Source organism: Camelus ferus, chromosome 17 (assembly GCF_009834535.1).
Source record: "Camelus ferus isolate YT-003-E chromosome 17, BCGSAC_Cfer_1.0, whole genome shotgun sequence".
Classification (NCBI taxonomy): Eukaryota; Metazoa; Chordata; class Mammalia; order Artiodactyla; family Camelidae; genus Camelus; species Camelus ferus.
In genome coordinates this window covers 25712360-25733640 of record NC_045712.1, presented here as the reverse complement: position 1 = coordinate 25733640, position 21281 = coordinate 25712360, and the positions used below count along the sequence as shown (strand labels likewise).

General features: G+C 40.3%; 2 protein-coding genes across 4 annotated transcripts in view; one reads left to right on the top strand and one right to left on the bottom strand.

Annotated features, from left to right (window-relative positions):
* The window catches only part of RHOA (ras homolog family member A), a 45032-nt gene extending 27276 nt beyond the window's left edge, over positions 1-17756 (bottom strand). Inside the window, exons 1-2 of the mRNA XM_032458513.1 lie at positions 17532-17756; positions 13727-13805 (exon numbers count right to left, since the gene is read on the bottom strand). The gene's annotated coding sequence lies outside the window, so the exon portion shown is untranslated. The remainder of the gene's footprint in view (positions 1-13726; positions 13806-17531) is intronic.
* A 194-nt stretch (positions 17757-17950) lies between these two features.
* TCTA (T cell leukemia translocation altered) lies at positions 17951-21187 on the top strand. Of its 3 annotated transcripts, none has more exons than XM_032458514.1 (3): positions 17951-18359; positions 18616-18760; positions 19782-21187. In XM_032458514.1, exons 1-3 carry the CDS (start codon positions 18137-18139, stop codon positions 19822-19824), a joined length of 411 nt encoding a protein of 136 aa, XP_032314405.1. In that variant the 5' UTR covers positions 17951-18136; the 3' UTR covers positions 19825-21187. The 3 variants fall into 3 exon arrangements, with proteins under 3 accessions (XP_032314405.1, XP_014419254.1, XP_006174185.1); XM_006174123.3 differs by having other exon boundaries at positions 17959-18359; positions 18706-18760; XM_014563768.2 differs by lacking the exon at positions 19782-21187 and having other exon boundaries at positions 18590-18731.
* Positions 21188-21281: the final 94 nt, after the last annotated feature.

Genomic DNA, 21281 nt, shown 5'->3' with positions numbered 1-21281 from the left:
TTCTCCAGCTACAATCAGTTATGGATAGGGTAGAGTAAGTGACTAGCTGGATTTAATCTAGGGCCAAGGTTTTGATAGATAAGACGAAAGGAGAAAGAGTTAAGAATATATACTGGGGGTGATTACAGTGATGAACTATGAATTCTAAATTGAATGAGGAGGAAAGTGAGAACTGTAGAAGACTGAGGGGCTTTGAAAAAGCAGTAAGTGGGGGAGGGTACAGTGGTAGACTGCATGCTCAGCATACACAAGGTCCTGGGTTCAATCCCCAGTACCTCTATCAATCAATCAATCAATCAATCAATCTAATTACCTCCCCTCAAAAAGGTAGTAAGATCAATGGATTGTAAGCCCCAGTGAGACTGAAGAATTTCAGAGTATTAAAAGGTTTGAGCCATAAAAACAGCACACTGTTATTAATGAAGGGAGCAATTTCTTTGTAGGAATATTGGCAATATAGGGATTTAAACTGCATATATCGTTTGAACCAGCAAGTCCACTTACAAGAATTTACCTTACAAACATACACATGGATGCAAATATTTATGTTCACTTAACAAAATACAAACAAAAAAGAACGGTCATTTCAGCAATATTTATATTATTGTAACAACAAAAGATTAGAAAGAAACCTAGGTGTCCCTTTCAAGGACTGGTTAAGTATCCAAGATAGATTATTAAATTAAAAAATAAGGTGCTGAGTATTTACACTGTAATACCACTGCGTAATGGTGGAATGCACAAATACACAGAACAGGGTCTAGCAGAGGGGCACAGTTAACATTTACTGAAGAACAAAAAGCAAAAATAAATAAATGGGACCTAATTAAACTTATAAGCTTTTGCACAGCAAAGGAAACCATAAGCAAAACAAAACAGCCTATGGAATGGCAGAAAATATTTGCAAATGATGCAACTGACAAAGGCTTAATTTCCAGAATACATAAACAGCTCATACAACTTAATAACAAACAAAGAACCCAATCCAAAAACAGGCAGAAGACCTAAACAATAAATTCTCCAATGAAGACATACAAATGGCCAATAGGCACATGAAAAATGCTCAATATCGCTAATTATCAGAGACATGCAAATCAAAACTGTAATGAACTATCACCTCACACCAGTCAGGACAGCCATCATTCAAAAGTCCACAAACGATAAATGCTGGAGAGGGTATGAAGAAAAGGGAACCCTCCTACACTGTTGGTGGGAATGTAGTTTGGTGCAGCCGTTATGGAAAACAGTATGGAGGTTCCTTAAAAAACTAAAAATAGACTTACCACATGATCCAGCAATCCCACTCCTAGGCATATATCCAGAGGGAACTCTAATTCAAAAAGATACATGCACCCCAATGTTCATAGCAGCACTTATATACAATAGTCAAGTCATGGAGGCAACATAAATGTCCAATGACAGATGACTAAATAAAAAAGTTGTGGTATATTTATACAATGGAATACTACTCAGCCACAAAAAAGAATAAAATGCCATTTACAGCAACAGGAATGAACATGCAGATCATCATTCTAAGTGAAGTAACCCAGAAAAAGAAAGAAAAATACCATATGATATCACTCATGCGTGGAATCTAAAAAAAAAAGAAAAAAAGAGGACACTAATGAACTCATCTACAAAACAGAAAGACTTGCATACATAGTAAACAATCTGATGGTTACTGGGGGAAAGGGGGTGGGAAGGGATAAACTTGGCAGTTTGAGATTTGCAAGTGTTAACCACTATATATAAAAATAGATTATAAAAAAACAAATTTCTTCTGTATAGCACAGGAAACTATATTCAGTATCTTGTAAAAACCTTTAATGAAAAATAATATGAAAAAAACATTCATTCAAGAACAATGAACACTGGTAAATACACACTCTCAAAAAATACACAAGAGACTCTTGGCAATGGTTGCCTCTAGAAACATGTCCTTTTACATCTTCTGAATCTACAAAATATATGTATTATGTTTTAAAAAATGATTAATAAAATAAATTTTAATATTTACTGACTTGGAAAGGTCTATACAGTATATTAGCAAAAAAAGGAGGGGGAAGCAAGTAGTACATATGCAGATATCCATCTTGCTTTTCTATAACCTCCTATATACTGAATCTGACAGGAGCACATTGCCCTCTCTCTCTTATATAAGGTGACAAGATTATCTGTGTTCAAGCAGTTTAACATTGCCAAGGGCAGATATGCACCACTCATAACACTCCCCTTTATCTCCTTTTAGGCCAAGAGTTACACCCTTCCCAGAGATGACTTGCTGGCTACTCCAGTATAATTTCTTTTTCATCCCTGAACTCTTATAGCACTTGGTCTACTCAGTGCTGTTTCCCAAATGATTGTGTAAGCTTGCATCACTTAATACTGTTTGCACTGGTAGACAGAAGGCTCTGGAATCAGATGCTAGGGTTCAAAGCAGCTGTGGCTCTTTAGGTAAGTTACTTTAACTCCTCTCTCTGTGCCTTTACTTCCTAATCTGTACCAATGGGGAAAATGTTTCCTACCCTCACAGGACAGTGGTAATTATGAAATGAATTAATACAGGAAAGCATTTAGAATAAACAATACCTAGCACATAACAGCTAATGTTTTACTGTTGGGTACTATTATCCAAAAGCACCAGTAAAAAAAGACTACACAGTAAGCACCCTGCATCTTACAGGTTGCATATCTATGGATCAAAAATATTCAGGAGAAAAAAATTCCAGACAGTTTCAAAAGGCAAAACTTGAATCTGTCACATGCCTACAAAGGTTTACATATCATTTACATTGAATTTACTACAGTTGACCCTTGAACAACACAAGTTTGAACTCCACAACCCCACTTATATACCGTTCTTCAATAAATAGGAATACATGATTCATGGTTGGCTGAATCCAACTGACTATGGGACTTGAGCATCCAGATTTCGGTATCCAGGGCAAGTCGCGAAACCACTTCCCTGTGGATACTAACGGACTACAGTATTTACATAGTATTTACATTGTATTAGGTATTATACATAATCTGGAAATGATTCAAAGTATATGGAAGGATATGCATAAGATACATGCAGATATTGCACCATTTTATATAAGGGATGGAAGCATCTGCCAGGGTCCTGGAGCCAATCCTCCAAGGGATAACTATCTTCATTTCCATACTCCCTACAATGCCTAACAGGGTCAAAAATAGCACTGAACAGAAGTATGTGTTCACCAACTGAATTAATGGTAAGAAACCCAGCTTTCCTAAATTAATAGATTAAAAACCTGTTGGTATAAGAAAGAGTTAATTTTCTAACTTTTTAAAAGGAAACTTTCAAAAGCTTAAGTTACTAAAATTAGGTATTAGCCTTCAAAATTACTTCCTCTTAGTTACTTCCCCTTTTTCCCAAATTGGCCTTAAGTTTCATTCCTCAAGTAGGAAGTCACTTCTTTTCAAACAAGACTTACAAGTAACACACCACTGTATATAGAACTCCCTAGTCCCTACATTTATGTATGAAATACCACCATAAAGAGGAGAAAAAAAGACCAAACACCCATCTTTTCACCTTAGACATGGCAAAAAGCCATAACGAAGAGACCAGAACTCTTGGAATATTTTAGAGGGCAGCAGTTTTCAACCATGATGAAGAGATTCATGATAGGGGATCAAAAGTAATTTGTTAATAATAGCTCAAGTACTGAAGATTGCAAGCAATTTATTTTATCCATAAATTAGAGCAGACTCAACGTTACCTGACTATAGTGGTGTTTTTTTCTAAAATGAAACTTTCCCCAATCTAGTAAATAACTATGTTTTGAGGCCAAGAGTTATTAAGGTGTATAAGCATTCCTTACTTGTATTCTATTAAGTGTTCCCAAGCAAAAGAGAAAAGGCCTGGAAACCGTGCATTACCACTATGGTTGTCTTACCTTGTGAATAATGATCATTAACTGTAATTGGAGGCAAGTGTAATCACATGCACTCTAATCCCTATCCGATCCACAGATTCTCGAATGGGCCAGCTGACAAAAGCTCTGAGTTCCAGGTGATTCTTACCCACATCCCTTTCCCACCCAAAACACTACCACCAATCTTACTTGACCAAAGATTATTTTGGGGTTTCAACATCTGAGTTCCATCCCGGGTGTGTCTCATGAGCATACAGCATCTACTATATAGACTACTCAATAAAATCAGAAATACTCATTACATTGATAGGTCTCATATAGACCAACCAAAGTAAAAGGTTCTTTTAGAAATTAATTTCAGTTATAGGTATTAAAGGACTAAAAAGAAGGCAGTTTATAGTAGTAGCAAAGGTGCTCCATTACCTGAAAGTTAATCCAGGCTCTATCTTACAGGCTTTGTGCCCCTTTACAGTTTCCTTATGTGTCAAGTGGAGAACAGAACCTTCTAAATAGAGCCAGTATGAAGATTAAATTAGATATTACACAAAAAGAGCTTACCTATACTGAAAATAGGTTCATGTTCAATAACCGTGTCACTATTATTTAGGTCTTATTTTATAAAAACGGCAACTCATTCAAATTCCAACTGCTAGTTTATAATATGGCCTGATCTGAAAAAGATGTTTTTCCTAAAATTAAACTTTTACCAGCTCAGCAAATACTTATTTTCCCAAAGTGCACATCCCATCCATACCTGATCCCACCCTCCTCTTTCCCATTAAAAAGACTCAGCTCATCTCTCACTGTCCAGAACTATATGCCCACAATTCTTCATCCAAAAGCCTTGGTTGGGGTCAGACATTTCTAAATTCAGAATTCTTCAGATTTAGAAAGGCAATATGGTGCAAATGCCAAACATTTTGTAACAAACCCAGTGAGTTGATAGTTCTTCAGTAAAATAAACAGATATTCACATTAAATAGGAAAATACTACACAACCTTTCATCAGTTTAGTTCAGGTTTTGCCATCAAATATATCCACTTTTTAGAACTTTCTGAATGGCAATTATGAAATCCTTAACCCAATGCCAATTTGTTTTAAACCCACAATCATATTTCTCTCAATACTTTTTGAGGACCTTTTCTAATGCCCTCAAGTCTGATTCTTCCTTGACTGATTATCATGCTGTTATCTCAGAGAAGTGGATTAAGCCTCTCCTGATATTTCTCTTGGAAAATTAAAATAAGCTTTAAATTAGGTGAGTTGGGGGTTTGGTGTGTTATGCCTCCAAGCTAAACTGCAAGGCAGACGGTAATTTGAATTCTACAAACTAAATTAGCTAAATAATTTGATAACTTGTTTAGGGACTATACATTTTACGATACTTATTTCCTTAGATTCACAGGAAATCTGCCTCTCTGCACAATTTCAAGCTCATTTTTGGCAGAGAAGGAGCCACCAAAGACATCTGAGATGGTGCTATCAGGTTACAATGCATTATATATACATAAACTTATTAGCCAAACATTCATTATAAGCAGGCACAAAACAATTCTTCAGCCAAGAAACGGAAGTAGAAATAATTCAACTGAATAACTACGCTGCTTCTGCTGGATCAAGACCTTTACAATATTTTGGAAAGATAATGAATAAATTTCCATGCAGATAAAATAATCATAGCTTTAAAAATTACTAATTCAGCACAGTTGAGATAATTATCATTTTACTTCATAATTCTTCAAAGAGACTAATTACACAAAAGAAATCGTGGTTATGGCAAGCTTTCTACCATTTCTCAACCACCCAAGCAATAAAAGCATTTAATACAGCATAGCTTTGGACATTACTTAATTTTTACCTATTAGTGCATTCATTAAACACAGTAGACACAACAGATTAGAAGCTTAATTCATCAAGACTTACCTTGTTGACATCCATATGCCCAGCTAAACTTTTATATTGTTATACTGTTTTTCTCTCCAAACATATTGCTACAAATCAATATTGTACATAAGACTATTATAAAAGCAAAAATTGTCTAGTCTTTTGTAAACTAAACTTGAAAACTTAAAATGAAATTTTAAGACTAGTTCAAGTGGTAGAGCGCACGCATGCTTAGTGTGCACAAGGTCCTGGGTTCAATATCCTGTACCTCCTCCAAAAATAAGTAAGTAAACCTAATTACCTCGCCCTGCAAAAAATAAATAAAAACCTTTTTTTAAATCTTGTAAATTTCATTATGAAGACTGATAATCCTAGAGTACATAAAAACTTTCTCCCAACCCTAGGTTTTGCCATTGTTAGTTTCTGTAGAAGGGAATAGTGGCAATGCAAGTGGTGCAAAAAAATTCTGGATGAAATGTGTGTACAAAATTTTATACTTAAGATAAGGAAATAATTATAAATTCCAAATTTAATTTCATATAAATTTATGAAATCATAAAGCCTAACACATACAACCACCCTTGGCCAAAACAATAAAATATCCTATACCTCAGGATATTAAGCCATGCTTTCTTCCTTCCTCTTTCTTCTACCCTGAATATATGCCACCTACCCTTCCTCCACTTTACATAATCTCATACTTAAGACTAAGTCATTCTCTCTTAAGGCCATCCCTGAGCCCCCAACTTACATCAGTCCCCTTTAGGTACTTCTCCAGCATGTAACATCTCTCTCTACCTCACTCATCATACCCCTCCAAAGTTCCTTCCTGCCAAAATCCAATGAGTATTAGTGTAAGAATCATCTCTCTTATTCACCATTGTTGCACAGGCACTTAACAGTTAAGTGTTTGAATAACAAATTTGAAAATAATAAGTTTCCCGGAGCAAAGAAACTTTATATAACCTATTTGCTCCATGCAAATTTTAAAAAGAAAATAGTTACAACAAGACCAGCTATGTACACCAGTGGTGAACTACCTCCTAGGACACTGTTTCAGTAGTTTAAGAATTCATCCTTAGAGAATTATAGAAGCTCCTCATATAGTCAGAAACTTCAATTATCTGTAACAAGGAGTGTTAAAACTCAGATCCCCCTTATGAACTCATTTGCTCTTATTTTAGACAACTTTGTTAAGTCTAATTGGCCAGTAGTTCAATTCATAGCAGTTTAGAAAAATGCATGCTTGGGTGAGAAAGAGGTGTAGCTTGTGACAAGTAAGTAGGAGAAAACCCTGTAAATCAGGCTCAGAAATGTAAAACAGGAGGGTGGTCATTCAGGCCAGGCCAGAATCCTAAGGCAGGGCAATATATTCCAAGTACAGACCTCAAAAGCGCTTCAGGAGGAAATACCTCAATCATTACACAGGGAAGCTAAAGACCCAGATACTATAAGAGAGAAAAAGAAGACATTCACTACAGGAATAAAACAAGTTTTAAAGCTTAAAGAAACCTACTTCAATTATCCAGAACATAATGATACTATTTCAGTGGTTTAAGATCTGTTTTTGTACAAGAGCCACACTTCCTGTACCTAAACACACATGAATAAAAGCTTACAGGATGCCTTACAAAGCACCCTCTTGAAGCAAAGCTATGAGGACTATAAAATTGAAAATAGAAGTCAAACTACAGTCTTTTCTCCAGATTCCTAAAATTAACAACCAAACTGGAATCAGATTTTTGTTCAAACAATAAACTTGGCTACTTTTTATAAGCACTGTCTTCTCCAATACCCTCCTCCATTCCACTGGTTTGGTCCTTTGTTAAGAAAGTAACATGTATTCTATTCATTTACATGTGTACTTTAAGTCAGAGGAAGAAACTGTGTCAGTGTAATGGGCAGAAACCTGTCCTATCAACTCCAGGTTCACCCATACCTAGGACTGTGCCTGGCACACTGGAAACACCATTAAACACTTGGGAAATTAAATTAAAAACATAAAGCCATGTAATTTGTTACAGGCTACATAGGAAACCTCTGGCAAGAAGACCCAAACTAGCATCTGCCCATTTGTTCATAATGAACTTGAACCTGGTACTATTATTATTTGGCCATCTTGATCAAGCAGTTGCCACAGGTCAATGTCAGTTCAAGTGCCTTGGAGATAGAGAGCAGCAGGCCTAAGGTACATAAAGGCAAGCAGAGGACAAAGACAAAGCTTCCAATATACTGCCAAATGGAAATCATCCCAGACTTAAATTCTTCTTTGTGGGGCTGGGCTGCAAAGAAACATTCCTTCTGGCTTCCTAAAAGATCGCATCATGTCACTGACCTCAAAATGTAAATATTTCAAGGTGAACCTCAAATAGATGCACAGACTTTGTGTAGCCCAATTCTCCACTTACACTGTCCCTAAGACAATGCTTGTCTGGAGAACTGACACACAGGGAAGAACGGACCAAGAGCCCCAATGAACTGTCTTATGCCCTGTTGAGATGTCTCAGCAATGCTAGGCACCCTGCATTTTAGCACAAAAACTGCTATTCCTCTCCAGGTTCCACAACAGATTTGAAAACTCTTCAGGGTGGGGCCTGAACATCTATTAAAAATTTTTTTAAATTAAGGTGAAATTCACAAAGTTAACCTTTTTAATTTTTTTTTGGAAGGGAGTAATTAGGTGTGTGTGTGTGTATGTATTTGTTTGTTTATTTACAAAGGTACACTGGGGGACTGAACCCAGTGCACTCTCTACCACTGAGCTATATACCCTTGCCCCTAAAGTTAATCTTTTAAAGTGTTTAATTCAGTGATATTTAGTACATTCACAATGTTGTGCAACCATCAACTCTGTCAAGTTCCAAAACATATTCATTTTCACCACCACAAAAGAAAACTTCATACTCTTTAAGCATTCAATCCCCAGTTTCCCCTCACCCTCAACACCTGACAACCACCAATTTGCTGTATGTCTATGGATTTACTTATTCTACATAGTTCATTTAAGTGAAATTATACAATATGTGGCCTTTGTGCCTGGCTTTTTACTTAGCATTAACGCTTTCAAGGTTCATCCGTATTGCAGCATGTATCAGTGCTTCGTTTACAAAAACAGCTGAATAATATTCCATTGTATGTTTGTTTATCCATTTATCTGTTGATGGACATTTGGAATGTTTCCATCTTTTGGGTATTTGAACAGTACTACTATGAACATTTATGTACAAGTATTTGTTTGAGTACCTGTTTTCAATTCTTCTGGGTATATATCTAGGAATGGAATTGCTGGGTCATATGGTAATTCTATATTTAGCTATTTAAGGAACTGCCAAACTGTTTTCCACAGTATATACTTTTAACTATCTTGCCAGATAACCACCAAGACCTATTGTTAAGGGGAAAGAATAAGATGCATAACAGTGGGATGTGCAACAGTCTATATATCAAAAAGGACACAATATCTCTAGAAGGATACGTATGAAACAGTTACTTGGTTTATACACAGGAAACTGGTATGCAGTTCTCTCTGAAGCAAAAACCTTGGGAGGCTAAGTTGTGAGAAAGGCTTGTTTTCATGCTCTACCCCTCTTACACTGCATTTAATATACATGTTTTATCAACCTCCTTGCTCTAAAATTTCTTTTTTTTCCCCCAGGGTAAGGGATGAGTTTAATTTAGAAATAAGCTTAGAACAGCCTCCCATTCAGAAGGGAGCCTAAGGCCCCACCCTTAGAGAGAAGGGCCATCATAAAATATAAGGCCCTCATGGGGGAGGGGCAGCATGAAGCTGGTTCTGCGTTCAGCAGGTACTGGCAGAGCCTAGAGTGATGAGAGATACTACTTCTTCAGGTAAGGAGCTGTGTTTCTGATTGTGCTAACATTTGCATCTGCCACTCAGGCGAACAAGATTCCAGTGATGCATAGGAGTACTGCACAGATCATCCAGCCTGGCTGCAGGCCTTGCCAGTCATAGCAGAATCAACTGTCTTTAACAACCAGGTCACTGGGCTCCAAGGCAGGCAGGCTTGCCAGCAGGAAGAGAAGGTCCCAGGTCACTCCCTCGATGACAAAGCTGCAGGACAGGGCTGAGAGCCGTCTACTGAGCTCACCTCAGAGTGGAGTGCAGAGAGCAGGTTTAAGGAGGCTGCTGTGTGTTGCTCCAAAATATCTTCAGAGATCCAAAGGAAGCAATACTATGAGAGAAGGACTATACTCTGGGATAGGAAGAACATAGTTTTTATAATAAACCTTACTGTATTATTTTATTTTTGCCTAGTGCATTTTCCCTTTTTAAAAAATAATTGTGGTAAAATATGCATAACAAAATTTAGCAACTTAACCATTTTTAAGTGTACAGTTAAGGGATATTAAATATTCTCACTGAACCTTCACAGCACTCTGTTATCCTCATTCTACAGAAGAGGAACTGAGCTGTAAAGGGGTCATCTTACTATCCAGAGTCATAAACTGTCAAGTGTAAGAGCTGGTTCTTAACTGTCAGTCTCTCCAGAGAGCCCATGTTCTTACCTCAGATATTCTACTGCCTTTCTTTTCTGAACTTAAGGCCTTTAAAAGATAAACAGAGCTTCCTTCTGAATAACTTTAAAAGTTAAACAAAAGACTATCCAGAAAAGAACTTTCCCACAAAAAACTCTAAATGCAGTTTTTCCGATAAAACTGTCAAATCACATAATAAAAATTATCTCATGGCCAAAAACTGTATTGTTACATTAAATATCCATCTTAAACATACTTCTTTAAACCTCAAAATTTAAATAACAAATAGTAAAGTTATGTAAAAGTACACCAGCACAACGGCACTTAACATCTGCTCTCTGGGTCCATGGAAGAGGCACCCGAGGACAACACATGGGCACCACACTGACTTAGACACAACCACCATGAGAGTAAGGTAAAAAATAATAGTGTACATATAACAAATGTAGAAGTTTCAACAACAAAGTAAAAACAAACAATTGTTTAAAGTGATGGAATTGAATCTCTCTATTTAGAGCAGTCGGGAACTTCGTAAAATAAAACTCTATCTTCTTTTGTCCCTCTTTCTTGCAAAAAAAATCTTTTTTTTTTTTGTGGGGGACTGCTTTTTGAGGCACACTGTTAAATTGACAAAGTGGTTCAAAACATTTTCCCAGAAGTTTTAGGGATTTTTGTCCTAGGGACTATGGTAAGGATGCAAGGTTAATAAAATTGGAAAACTTAATTAATGGAAAATACAATTTCTAAAGAATAAGCCTGAAAGATAAATGAAGTTTGCATATAGCCAATACATGATAAACAAATGCTTCTAACTTCATGATTAAAGATTCTTCAGCCACAGTCAGACACATGAGTGGACATGAGAGTTGGCATGGATTAGATATTGTTCAAAACCCCGTCAGTTATAAAAAGTAGTGGCAGCAAGTAACAGTAGAAAAAAAATCTCCACCTCATGTATCTACTCTTCTGTCCACTTGTCAGAGTACCATCTCTGCTGCTACTATTTACTGATGCTTAAGTGTAGAACTCAATGATCTCAGAGTCAGATAAAGGCAGAATCACTACTACGACCCAAGAATGAATCTAGACAATTTGTGATTTACATGGTCTCATGTTACCAAACTATTATTCGTGATGTCAGTTAACATTTATAAAAATGATAAAACCCTAGGACATAAGTCCCAAAATACTAACTCCTACTGTTAAACAAGACAAGAAAATGAAAACACCAAACATATTGAAACAAACAAAATGAAAACACCAAACCTGACCTACTCGGTCAGGTGGCAGTAAAGAAATTTATATAATTTTAAGTTTCCTATCAAAATTCTCATCATTCTGAAAGCAGTCACTATATAAATACAATGCACTGATATCCTGAAAGAAAAATACACTTGAAGAATCTACAAAGTTAGAATAATTATTTCCACCAAGGGAGAAAACTAATATGTATTGAGCACTATGCTATTCACATGTTACTTAATCTAAAATTTCTATGAAATGGAATGTTCATTTCACAAATTTAGGTTCTGAGGCTCAGAGAAATAAAATAATCTGCTTAAAAATAAACAGACACACACATGTCTACAGCAGAAATCCTTTGTAATTACAGGGCCATAGGCATTTCTGGTAAAAAATCTGATTTAAGCAAATCTACAGAGCAAAACCATAACCTTACTTTTTTGTTTTTAACTCAGTAATGTGGGAAAAAAAAAAACTGAGAAAACAACTTTGAAACACAGTCTGCAATCTATTAAGGGAGGTCATCCAATCAAACCACCCTAATGCATCACTTGAATATGCTGAAAGGAGAAATTTCAAGCCTCATGGAACAGCAACAGAGTATCATGCCCAGTGGTGCTGGGTCCAGCAGTTGCACTGGGCTGATCTTTTGCCATGGATCAGAGCTTCTTGAAGCCACATCTTCCAATCTATCTGCAAAGCCTATCAGCACTCCCTTACAACGAACTCTACCACTTCCACTGTTACCATTTCTGTCTAAGCCACTATTATCTGTCACTGGACTGAAAGAACCTCTGAAAGATCTCCCTGCTCCCATTTTTGCCTCCCTATATTCTCCAAAGAGCAGCCAAAAATATAAGTAAGAAATATCACATCACTTCCTTTATTAAAAAAACCCTTCAATGGCTTCTCAATGTACTCTGAATAAATTCTAAATTCAGTCTCTACAAGATCTGGGCCCTGCCTACCTGTAAGACTTTATTTCTTCTACTCCTCCTGCTTGTTTTACAGCCTCCAGCTATTCAAACCTTTTTATGCTATTCCCTAAAAAAGGCAAGCCTATTCCTTCCTTGTCTATCACCAGTAGTCCCTACTAGAACAAAAATGAGCAGGGATATTAATGTTTTTGTGATTATTAATACCTGATGTGCTTTCCCCTTTCTCATCAGTGACACTGAAAAAAGCAGATGAAATGATTCAAAAATGTTTGTGTTTTTAAGAATAAAGACACTGTAAAAACTACCTGAGGGCAGGAACCTTTGTTTTCCTCAAATGTGTCCCAGAACAGCACCAGGCACATAGCTGCTATTCAGTAACTACTTGTTCAATGAACGAATAATGACAAAACCACAAGCTAGCTTGACCATTCCTCTTACCATGCCAAGGAGAATTTCAAAGCCAACTGAAACAACTACCATCATATGCCTTCCATGCCAGGTAGTTCATCTCCAAATGAGAATATTCATCCCCTTAACAGCTCATTTCTTTATATACAGTTCCTTCAGACCCAAAGAGAACAAGAAAAGGTAATCAAAATGGTAACAGACCAGGATACTTACATGGTAGCAAATAAATTAAGATGTTATTATTTCCTTTATTTGTAATCAGTTTAAGTATCTAAATAGCCCCTGGATGGGCTGTTACACCTACTATTATTAACATAGCTCCCATCCAAGCCAGTATGACTGCTGACCCCTCTGGTAAGAGGGAGGACTGTCCTCTGGTCCTTATTCTCTGGTTGGCTGATTTTCTACTGATAATTAGACATACCCACAGCACAGGCTGTGGGAAAACTGTAAGATGACCAAACTACTCTATTGAAAAAATGAAACTTAAAGATGAAGAACAAGAAACAAGATGGGAATGATCCAGAAGTGAGACAAGTATATGTATAACATGGTAAATCCACCTCCTTAAAGATTAAGAGGTTTGGAAATATATCTTCATCTAAGGAAGAAATATTGCTTAGAATAGAAGAGAAAAAGGAAGTTAGAGAAATATCTTACAGAGACAGGAAAATAAGATCAGAGAGAAAAGTTACAGAGTAAGATAAACATCTCAAGATTGGTAGGGAAGAGAATCATTAATAGTGTTGTACCCACATTTCCCTAGAACTTACATTAATATATAATATAAAATAAGTAATAATTTCTTTTCCATGGGGGAAGGGGAATGAAAGAAGAGTCTTCCATTTACATACCTTACAAATGTGCTGCAAGACCCACAGTCTGTATGGCAGAAGTTCTACAAAGTGCCTTGAACTTCTCAGACGTAAGGCACTACAAAAACAAAAAAAATTAGGAATTACATCTATTCATTTAGAAGGAAAAAAACCAAAGCACAGGATGTAAAATGGGCTTGCCCAAAGCTCCATGAATTTAGAATGCCCCCCCCCCGGGGGGGGGTGCAGAATTTAATTTTAACTGACACACCATAAAATTCACCACTTTTACACAAATCTTGGCTTCCTTCACTTAACAAATGCACACCATCAACCTTATTTTCTGAATATTACAAATATTTGCCCTTTTTTAAAAAGTTGCCCTTTTAAAAGCAAAACCCCAAAGCCGATTAAACCTATGTAAATTAATTTTCCAACATTATAAAAATTTACAAACACAAAGCAAAGTTAAAAAAATTTTTACAGCAAACTGGTATCCCTACCACCCAGCCTACCAAGAACATCTGAACGACCTGCTTTATCAAATTACGTTTCCTTTTTAATACAGGCATCACAGAGAAATACAGGCTAAAAGACAACTATCAGAAAGTCAATGGCTTCAAAAAAGAAAACCGTTGAAGTCATTAGGTTAAGGAAATTAATATTACGAGATCCATCTGATACCTCTGTCAGAAATCATCAGCAGCAGTTTACTGTTTAAAGTCAGAATGGACTTAATCTACCCCCTACTCTTGATGAATGATTCCATCATTCACCTGCTAAAAAATATCTGATGATTCCTCATCTCAAAACAAATCCAAAGAACTTCCCATGTCCTAAAAGGTTCTAAATGATGTAGTCTCTACCCACCTCTCTAATTTCATTTTATCTCCCACTTTTCCCTTGACTCCACTCCATTCCAAACTTACTTCACTGGCTGCTTATGTTCTCTTTCCCTTCACTTGAAAATTAAGATACTGTAATAAATATGCTTAAGCACATTTACTTTAGCCACCCTCAAAAAAAAAATCAAGCTCAATTTGGTACTAACTGCAAACTGGCTCCAATTTAACAGTGTATCCCATATTTTGATAATTATTAGCTATAAAAATGTATTCAGAATCATCTGGAGGAAGCACTAATAAACTCAGACCAACACCCAGAATGAGCAGCTTCATGCCTATCTGATTTTCAGTCACATGACTATCATAATTATGAGTATACCAGGCCTTTACTTAATACTACAGCACCACAGATTAAAAATGAGTCACTTGAAATACAAACACTTGAAAAAGAAATTTTACACTAATTACTAATTTCAAACTATCTTGAAAATTTTAATTTATTAATCTCACAAGTACTTAACAGTGAGCATGTCCCCAAAGAGCAGAGTACAGCAAGACATATTAACACAAATTTAAAATTTGGTTACATTAGTGTGAAGGTGCAGAGAAACAGTTCTCCGATCAGGTGCATAAAGGAATAAGGGAAGACAAAATACCTTTAGGGACCTTTTAAAACTACAAATATACATGATTAAAACCCAGTGATTATTTAATATTTACCATTATCACTAGTAGCATAATGCAATTAAACCCAAAGTGCTGTCTATATTAGCTCACCAACCCAAATTAGTAATTTTAAAAACTGAAATTATCAGTCTTTCTTCCGGCAAAGTTAACATAATTCTCTTAGCTACAGTACAATTAAGAAGGCCCAAAGTAGCAACCCACCTCCTCCAGTCACTGCTTGGACTCCACCCTATCAACAGGAAACACTTGAAGACCTACCTGTTTTTACTCTCCTAATAACTTACACCCCTACACAACCAGGATAAACTTTTAAAGGAGTTAACTGACAGACAAAATAGGACTCAGGACTGAAAATACTCCAGCAAAATCACTACCACATACACACACTCAGTAATCTATATACTTGATATACACTGTTTCTCTCCATCCCACCTCAATAGTCACAAGAGTCAGTAGTCACCTGATAACATCTTATTGGGGCCTAATTATGTTGGATTTGGAGCAGGGGAGTCTGGGCCTCCCTCTTGAAGAAGCTGGTCCTCAAGAAAACCAAAACATCTAAAGCTGGGACTAGGCCAGACACAGACTTTGTATATTCATTTACCTATTTCAATCAACTGCTGTAGGATCATCTAATTACACAAAGAAGACTAAAAGCTAAAGAACTGAAATTTGTTTGGTTTTTTTCAGATTCTTTCACTATATACAAAATCAACAATATATATATAAGGAGAAACACTGGAATAAGTTCAGAATTTTAGCTGACTCTAAGCAAGATGTTTGGGAGTACATGGAGAAGATCTTACAGTGAAAATAGTTCTGGCTGGCACCTGACTAAACATGACCTTCAGAAATTTACCGAAGTCTCTGGGACTCAGTTTCTCACCTGCAACTGGGGTTGGACTACAAATCCTGAGGATTCCCTTCAGGTCTAAAATTTTTGATCAATGAAAAAGTCAGTGGATTCCTATTCTCTTCTTCCCCCTAGTACAGATTTTTAGGAGAACAGGTAAGTCTGGTACTAGACTGATCAAAACCAAGTTCCATCTTATATACTTTGCGTCCCCAAGAGCCACCAGTGCTCTACAAAAGCAGACAATTTATCAAAAGAGATCCTTCAATAAGTTATCCTTTACAATTAAAAACTAATCTTGTATTTTCAGTCCAAATGATATCACTTGTGCCAAATACTCAAAAAAAACTCTTCCAATTTAGCCATGTCTAAAGTGACAATCATGCATTGGTACATACGCAGTATCCTACTATCTGGGTGTACGACACTAAGTGCCTGAAAAATTCTCACCACATACAACGTTTAAAAGAATTTTTTTTAAAGTATTTTCCCCCCTTCAGATCCACCAGGAATGTAATCTGATTACACACCTGCAAGGAACACTTACTTCAAAAGACTGTCTTAAACACAGAAAGAACCAAACAAGTTACCAACAGAGTTAAAAATTTTAAATCAGAACTATTAAGAAACACAAGTGAAAGAGACTCTAAGGTAAAAAGAATGCCACTTTTCTATCATAAACTACTAAAAATGGTTTTGACCAAATCAATTTGAGTACAAATAGTGCTACTTAATGAACTTGTAACTAAAACCAATCGGTAACAAAAGACAGATGTTTAGGGGACTCCTAAGGTAGTAACAGACTAAGCAAAACTGTAAGTTAATACTCTATTTTGATGCTAGTTTAAATCATGAAAAATGTTCTTTGCAATTAGAAAATTCCCTTCTTTTCAATACCGAAGAATCCTACTAAGATTTCAACAATATGTTTTACTTACACAATCTCAAAGAATACTGCATTAAAGAAGAAAATATTCAAAATATAACTGGACTTCACCCAGTACAAAACGGTGATTCATGTTTCATATTAAATGTAAAAGCCAAAATGGAGTTGTGAAGTTTCTTTCTTATTTCAACTCCGATAGCCACGCGCGCTCCGTAGGGGCTGGCAGCCCAGCGGGTCGCGGGGCCAGACTCGGAGTCCCCGCCCTGCCGGGCCCTAAGAGAGGAAGCGCCGGGGACCGCAGGCGGGTGGCTAGGGCTCCACCAGGCCTGGCGGGGCGGGGGAAGGGGCGCGGGAGGCCGCGGGGCGCGCTTCCGGGGACTGTACGGGCGGGGCTGCGGCTTCGGGGAGCTGGGCACGGGTCCCAGGCCCGGAGTCAGGGTCAGGGGCTAGGGTCTTGGGGCGGCGGGCCGAGAGCAGCAGGTGGGGCGCGGCCGCGGCGGGGCGGCGGCCGGAAGAGTGCCGGGCGGGCGGGCCCGGGGCACCGCGGCGCCAGGAGGGAAACCTCTCGCTCACCTCAGGCGACGATTCCGAGTCCGGCCTCTCCGCGCCGAGGACGCCTGTCCGCGAGTCGCAAGCTCGAAGACTACGGCGGGTGGCTTAGGAGGCGGCGACGGACTAACGAGAGAACCGACGGAGGGCGGTGGGCCGGGAGCGCGAGCGAGCAAGAGCGGGCGGCGACGGCGGCGGGAGGGCGGGGAACGACGTGCGCGCCCCCGTGTGCCCAGCGGGCTCAAGCCGGCCCCAGTCGCGGTCCCGCGCACACGCGCGCACTCGTTGCCTAGCCACGATTGCTCAGAAGCGCGTCAACGCCCTAAGAGCAAGGCTCTTAACCAATCATTGCAGCCTCGTGGGGCATCACGGGAACTCTGGGACTATAAAAGACCTGGTTGCTATTTTATACTCCCCGAGTCACTCATCCTTTAAGTAAGCTGGGTGGGGCTAGGTGCGCGTGCGCGGTCTTAATACTCCTCCCCGAACTGCCAACTCTTCGCGCAAGCGAGGTAGGCGCTCTTTGCCTGGGTTTACGCGTGCGCATTAGTGGGCCTGGCCCCGGAAGCTCAGACGCCTGCGCAGTGGGGACTACGGTGACAGTTGTCCGGGTGGGGCGCCAGCCAGTCATGGCGGAGCCTTGGTCTGGACAGTCTTTGCAGACTCTGTCGGCCACGGTGCTGGGCGCCCTGGGCGCCCTTGGCAGCGAGTTCCTGCGGGAGTGGGAGGCGCAGGACATGCGCGTGACTCTCTTCAAGCTGCTGCTGCTTTGGTTGGTGTTAAGTCTTCTGGGCATCCAGCTGGCGTGGGGGTTCTACGGGAGTACGGTGACCGGGTTGTATCACCGCCCAGGTGAGGCTCCCCACCAACTCCCGCTGGCCGTCCCCTCTACCACCGACTGTACCTTTGGGCTCCCCAGAACCTCCCTAGACTGCCCCTGGTCCCCTGAGAACTTCATCACGACTTAACGCTATACCCTGACCCATGCCAACATACCATTTCATGAAAGAAACCCCACCAGCCCACCCATCACATTATAACTTCCTTTGAATCTCCACCAGACAATACCAATAATCCCTTAGGGTCTCCACCACACTCTATCAAACAGTATCTCTGGCCTCTAACCTGACCTGGGCTGATGACTGCTCAGATACCCTCCCCAAGTCTGCTGCAGCTCTGGATGTGTTCCTGCCCCCAGGTCTGGGCGGCCAGAACGGATCCACACCTGATGGCTCCACGCATTTCCCTTCCTGGTGAGTAAATCTGTTCCCATCTCAACCCCATCTTGGCAGGCAGAGGCCACTCCTATACTAAGAACAGGGAAGGGGCATTCTCAGGGTAGGAGTCCACCAGCTTAGTGGCCTTTGCAGCAAACTCTAAGGTCTGCAAGTAGAGCCCAGGCTTTGGGTGACACTGATGTCTGAACATTTCATCAGTATGCTTTTCAGTAATCTGTGGGGTGGGAAGCATTATTGTTACAGTTTCTGAGATGAAGTGGCAAGTCTGTTGGGTTCCACTTGTCAGCCCCTCAGTTGGAAAGGCAGGAGCCTCTGTCCTTAGTGCACTGCCTGGCCTCATCAGGATCAGCCTCTTCATCTGTACAACATAAACTCATTCAGCTGATCTCTGAGCTCCACATGGCAGCAGCCACACTAGGCTTAGAGAACAAGAACAACGCAGGTCCTGCTTACAAGAGGAGCCAGAGTTTTAAAAGGGGAGTGCTGTCAGAGCAGGTGTATCCCAAAGACACCTAAGCTAAGGGCAAAGGCTAGGGGGTGGTAAAGTGTACCAAATAAAGAGAATGAATAAAACAAGGCCCAGAGGCAAGAACAAGGGTAACTATTGGAGGAGAGACAAGGCTGTGACACTGGAGCTCAAACATAAAGGCCTGAAAGGACCTGTAACACCCTGTCCCAAGACTCAGGAAGCTATTGAATGACTGATTCAGCAAGACCATGGCCTGATCTCATTTGCCTTTATAACTGCCTCCTTCATGGCAAATAGATAAAGGGGTCCAATAGAGAAGGCAAGAGGCCAGTTAGGACGTCTGCCACTGCCCAGTTTCTGTCCTGGGCAACTGGGGAAGAATGGGAGCATCATCACAAGGTGGGGAAGCCAGAAGGAGAACGAGCCTGCAGGCCTATGGTGGCCAGAACCTCAGCAGAGAGATCTACATTATAGTGTGACCTTACTGAGCCCAGGTCAGCCCCCAAAAAGGGGACTGTTGTGCTGCCTCTGGAATAACCCCTCTCTTCTCTTTTCCATCACTTTCAGGGAAACAGCAGCAAATGAGCCTCTCAAAACCCACAGAGAATAAGGGAAGGCAGCAGAGGGGTCTCCAGGGACATCACCGGGTCTGCTGGCTCCCACACTGGGTTCTGCTACTGCCCAGACACCAGGGACGACTGCAGCGGGGTAGGGGGTTGGGGCAGGGAGCACCCCAGCACTTGCAGGGATGGGCCTTCACTGCCCTTGGCCTTGCCTCCAGCAGCCCCAGGCACCGGGCCAGTAAAGAGTTTGCCTCTACCCTGATCTGGGTGCCTTAAGGAGAGAAGGCACGCTCCTCCTTCTTCAGGGGTCAGCTCAGAAGCCTCTGGGTTGGGGAGGCGAACAGTCCATTTTCTGTCTTGGCTTTATCCTGTTCCTCTTCTCATCCCTCTGGGATATGACCCTGTAGAGATTTTTTCCTTCTGAGAGTAAGCCTGAGTGAGCAGCTCTGAAATTTGTAAGGCAAGTCTGTTTTCCCCTAAGCCCTGAGTTTCTGGAATTTCTTTGGTTTGGCTTTGTTGGCAGGGAGCCAGGGAATCCTAGCCTGGACACAGCCTTATAATATCTGGTTACTTAGCTAGCCATTCAAGTACAAAGCAGGGGGCAGCTGGCACCCCTTGGACATGGAGGCACTGAACACCCACCTCCCTTGGCCCATCCTGAGTTCTGCAGGCATGAATCAGGCTATGGAAATTATCTTTTCCCAAGCACTGTACTATATTCCTCTCAGTCCTTCACAGAAGGAAGCTGGGTGCCTGAAAGAGGCTGAGTCCCAGGGGTGACTTCCTATCCCCACTGCTTAAGTGCCCACAGGATTGTGGGTTTATATCCTGCCCCACAGGAAGGTACTAAGCAGTTAGTGCAGAGCGGCCCCACCAAGCCCTGCGGCCTCACCACTTCCTGTCTTGACCTGGAACCATAAGAGCTTCATCCCAAAACCCTGGGGTACAGGCTTAGCTCCTCCCCACTAGTTGACCCCCAAAAACCCTCAACAGGGAAGAGCCACAAGCTAGGCAGACCTGCCACTTCCACAGTGGGCCAAGGGAGCTTCCAAAAGTATAAGTGGCAAACGCCAGTCCCTGAAAGCCATGTGGCCCTAGACCTGCCTCCTTCCCTGATGGCCATACTATTCTGCCTGCTTCTGCAGGGCCACCAGGTACTTCAGTGTCCCGCTGCCTGCTTCCTCTGTTAAATGTCACATTTCCATCTGGCAGCCTTTGCCTAGACAGTCTGAAGAGTGCACTGGAGTAGGACTATGCTGAGCTCATGCACATATCCTCTGGAGTATCCTCTGGCTGGTGGGAGATGATGGTTTTGCAGTCCTAGGCCTACAAACACCACAACTGGTGTCAGGGTCTCACATTTCACCCTAGGCTCAATTGAGGATATAGCTTATTAAACATGGAAGTGCACCAGCTGTGTGGTTATTCAGACAAGACAGAGTATGCATGCATGGGGGAAACTGGAGAGGGAATACCCTGGGGGCTGTTGCTCTTGGAGCACCCA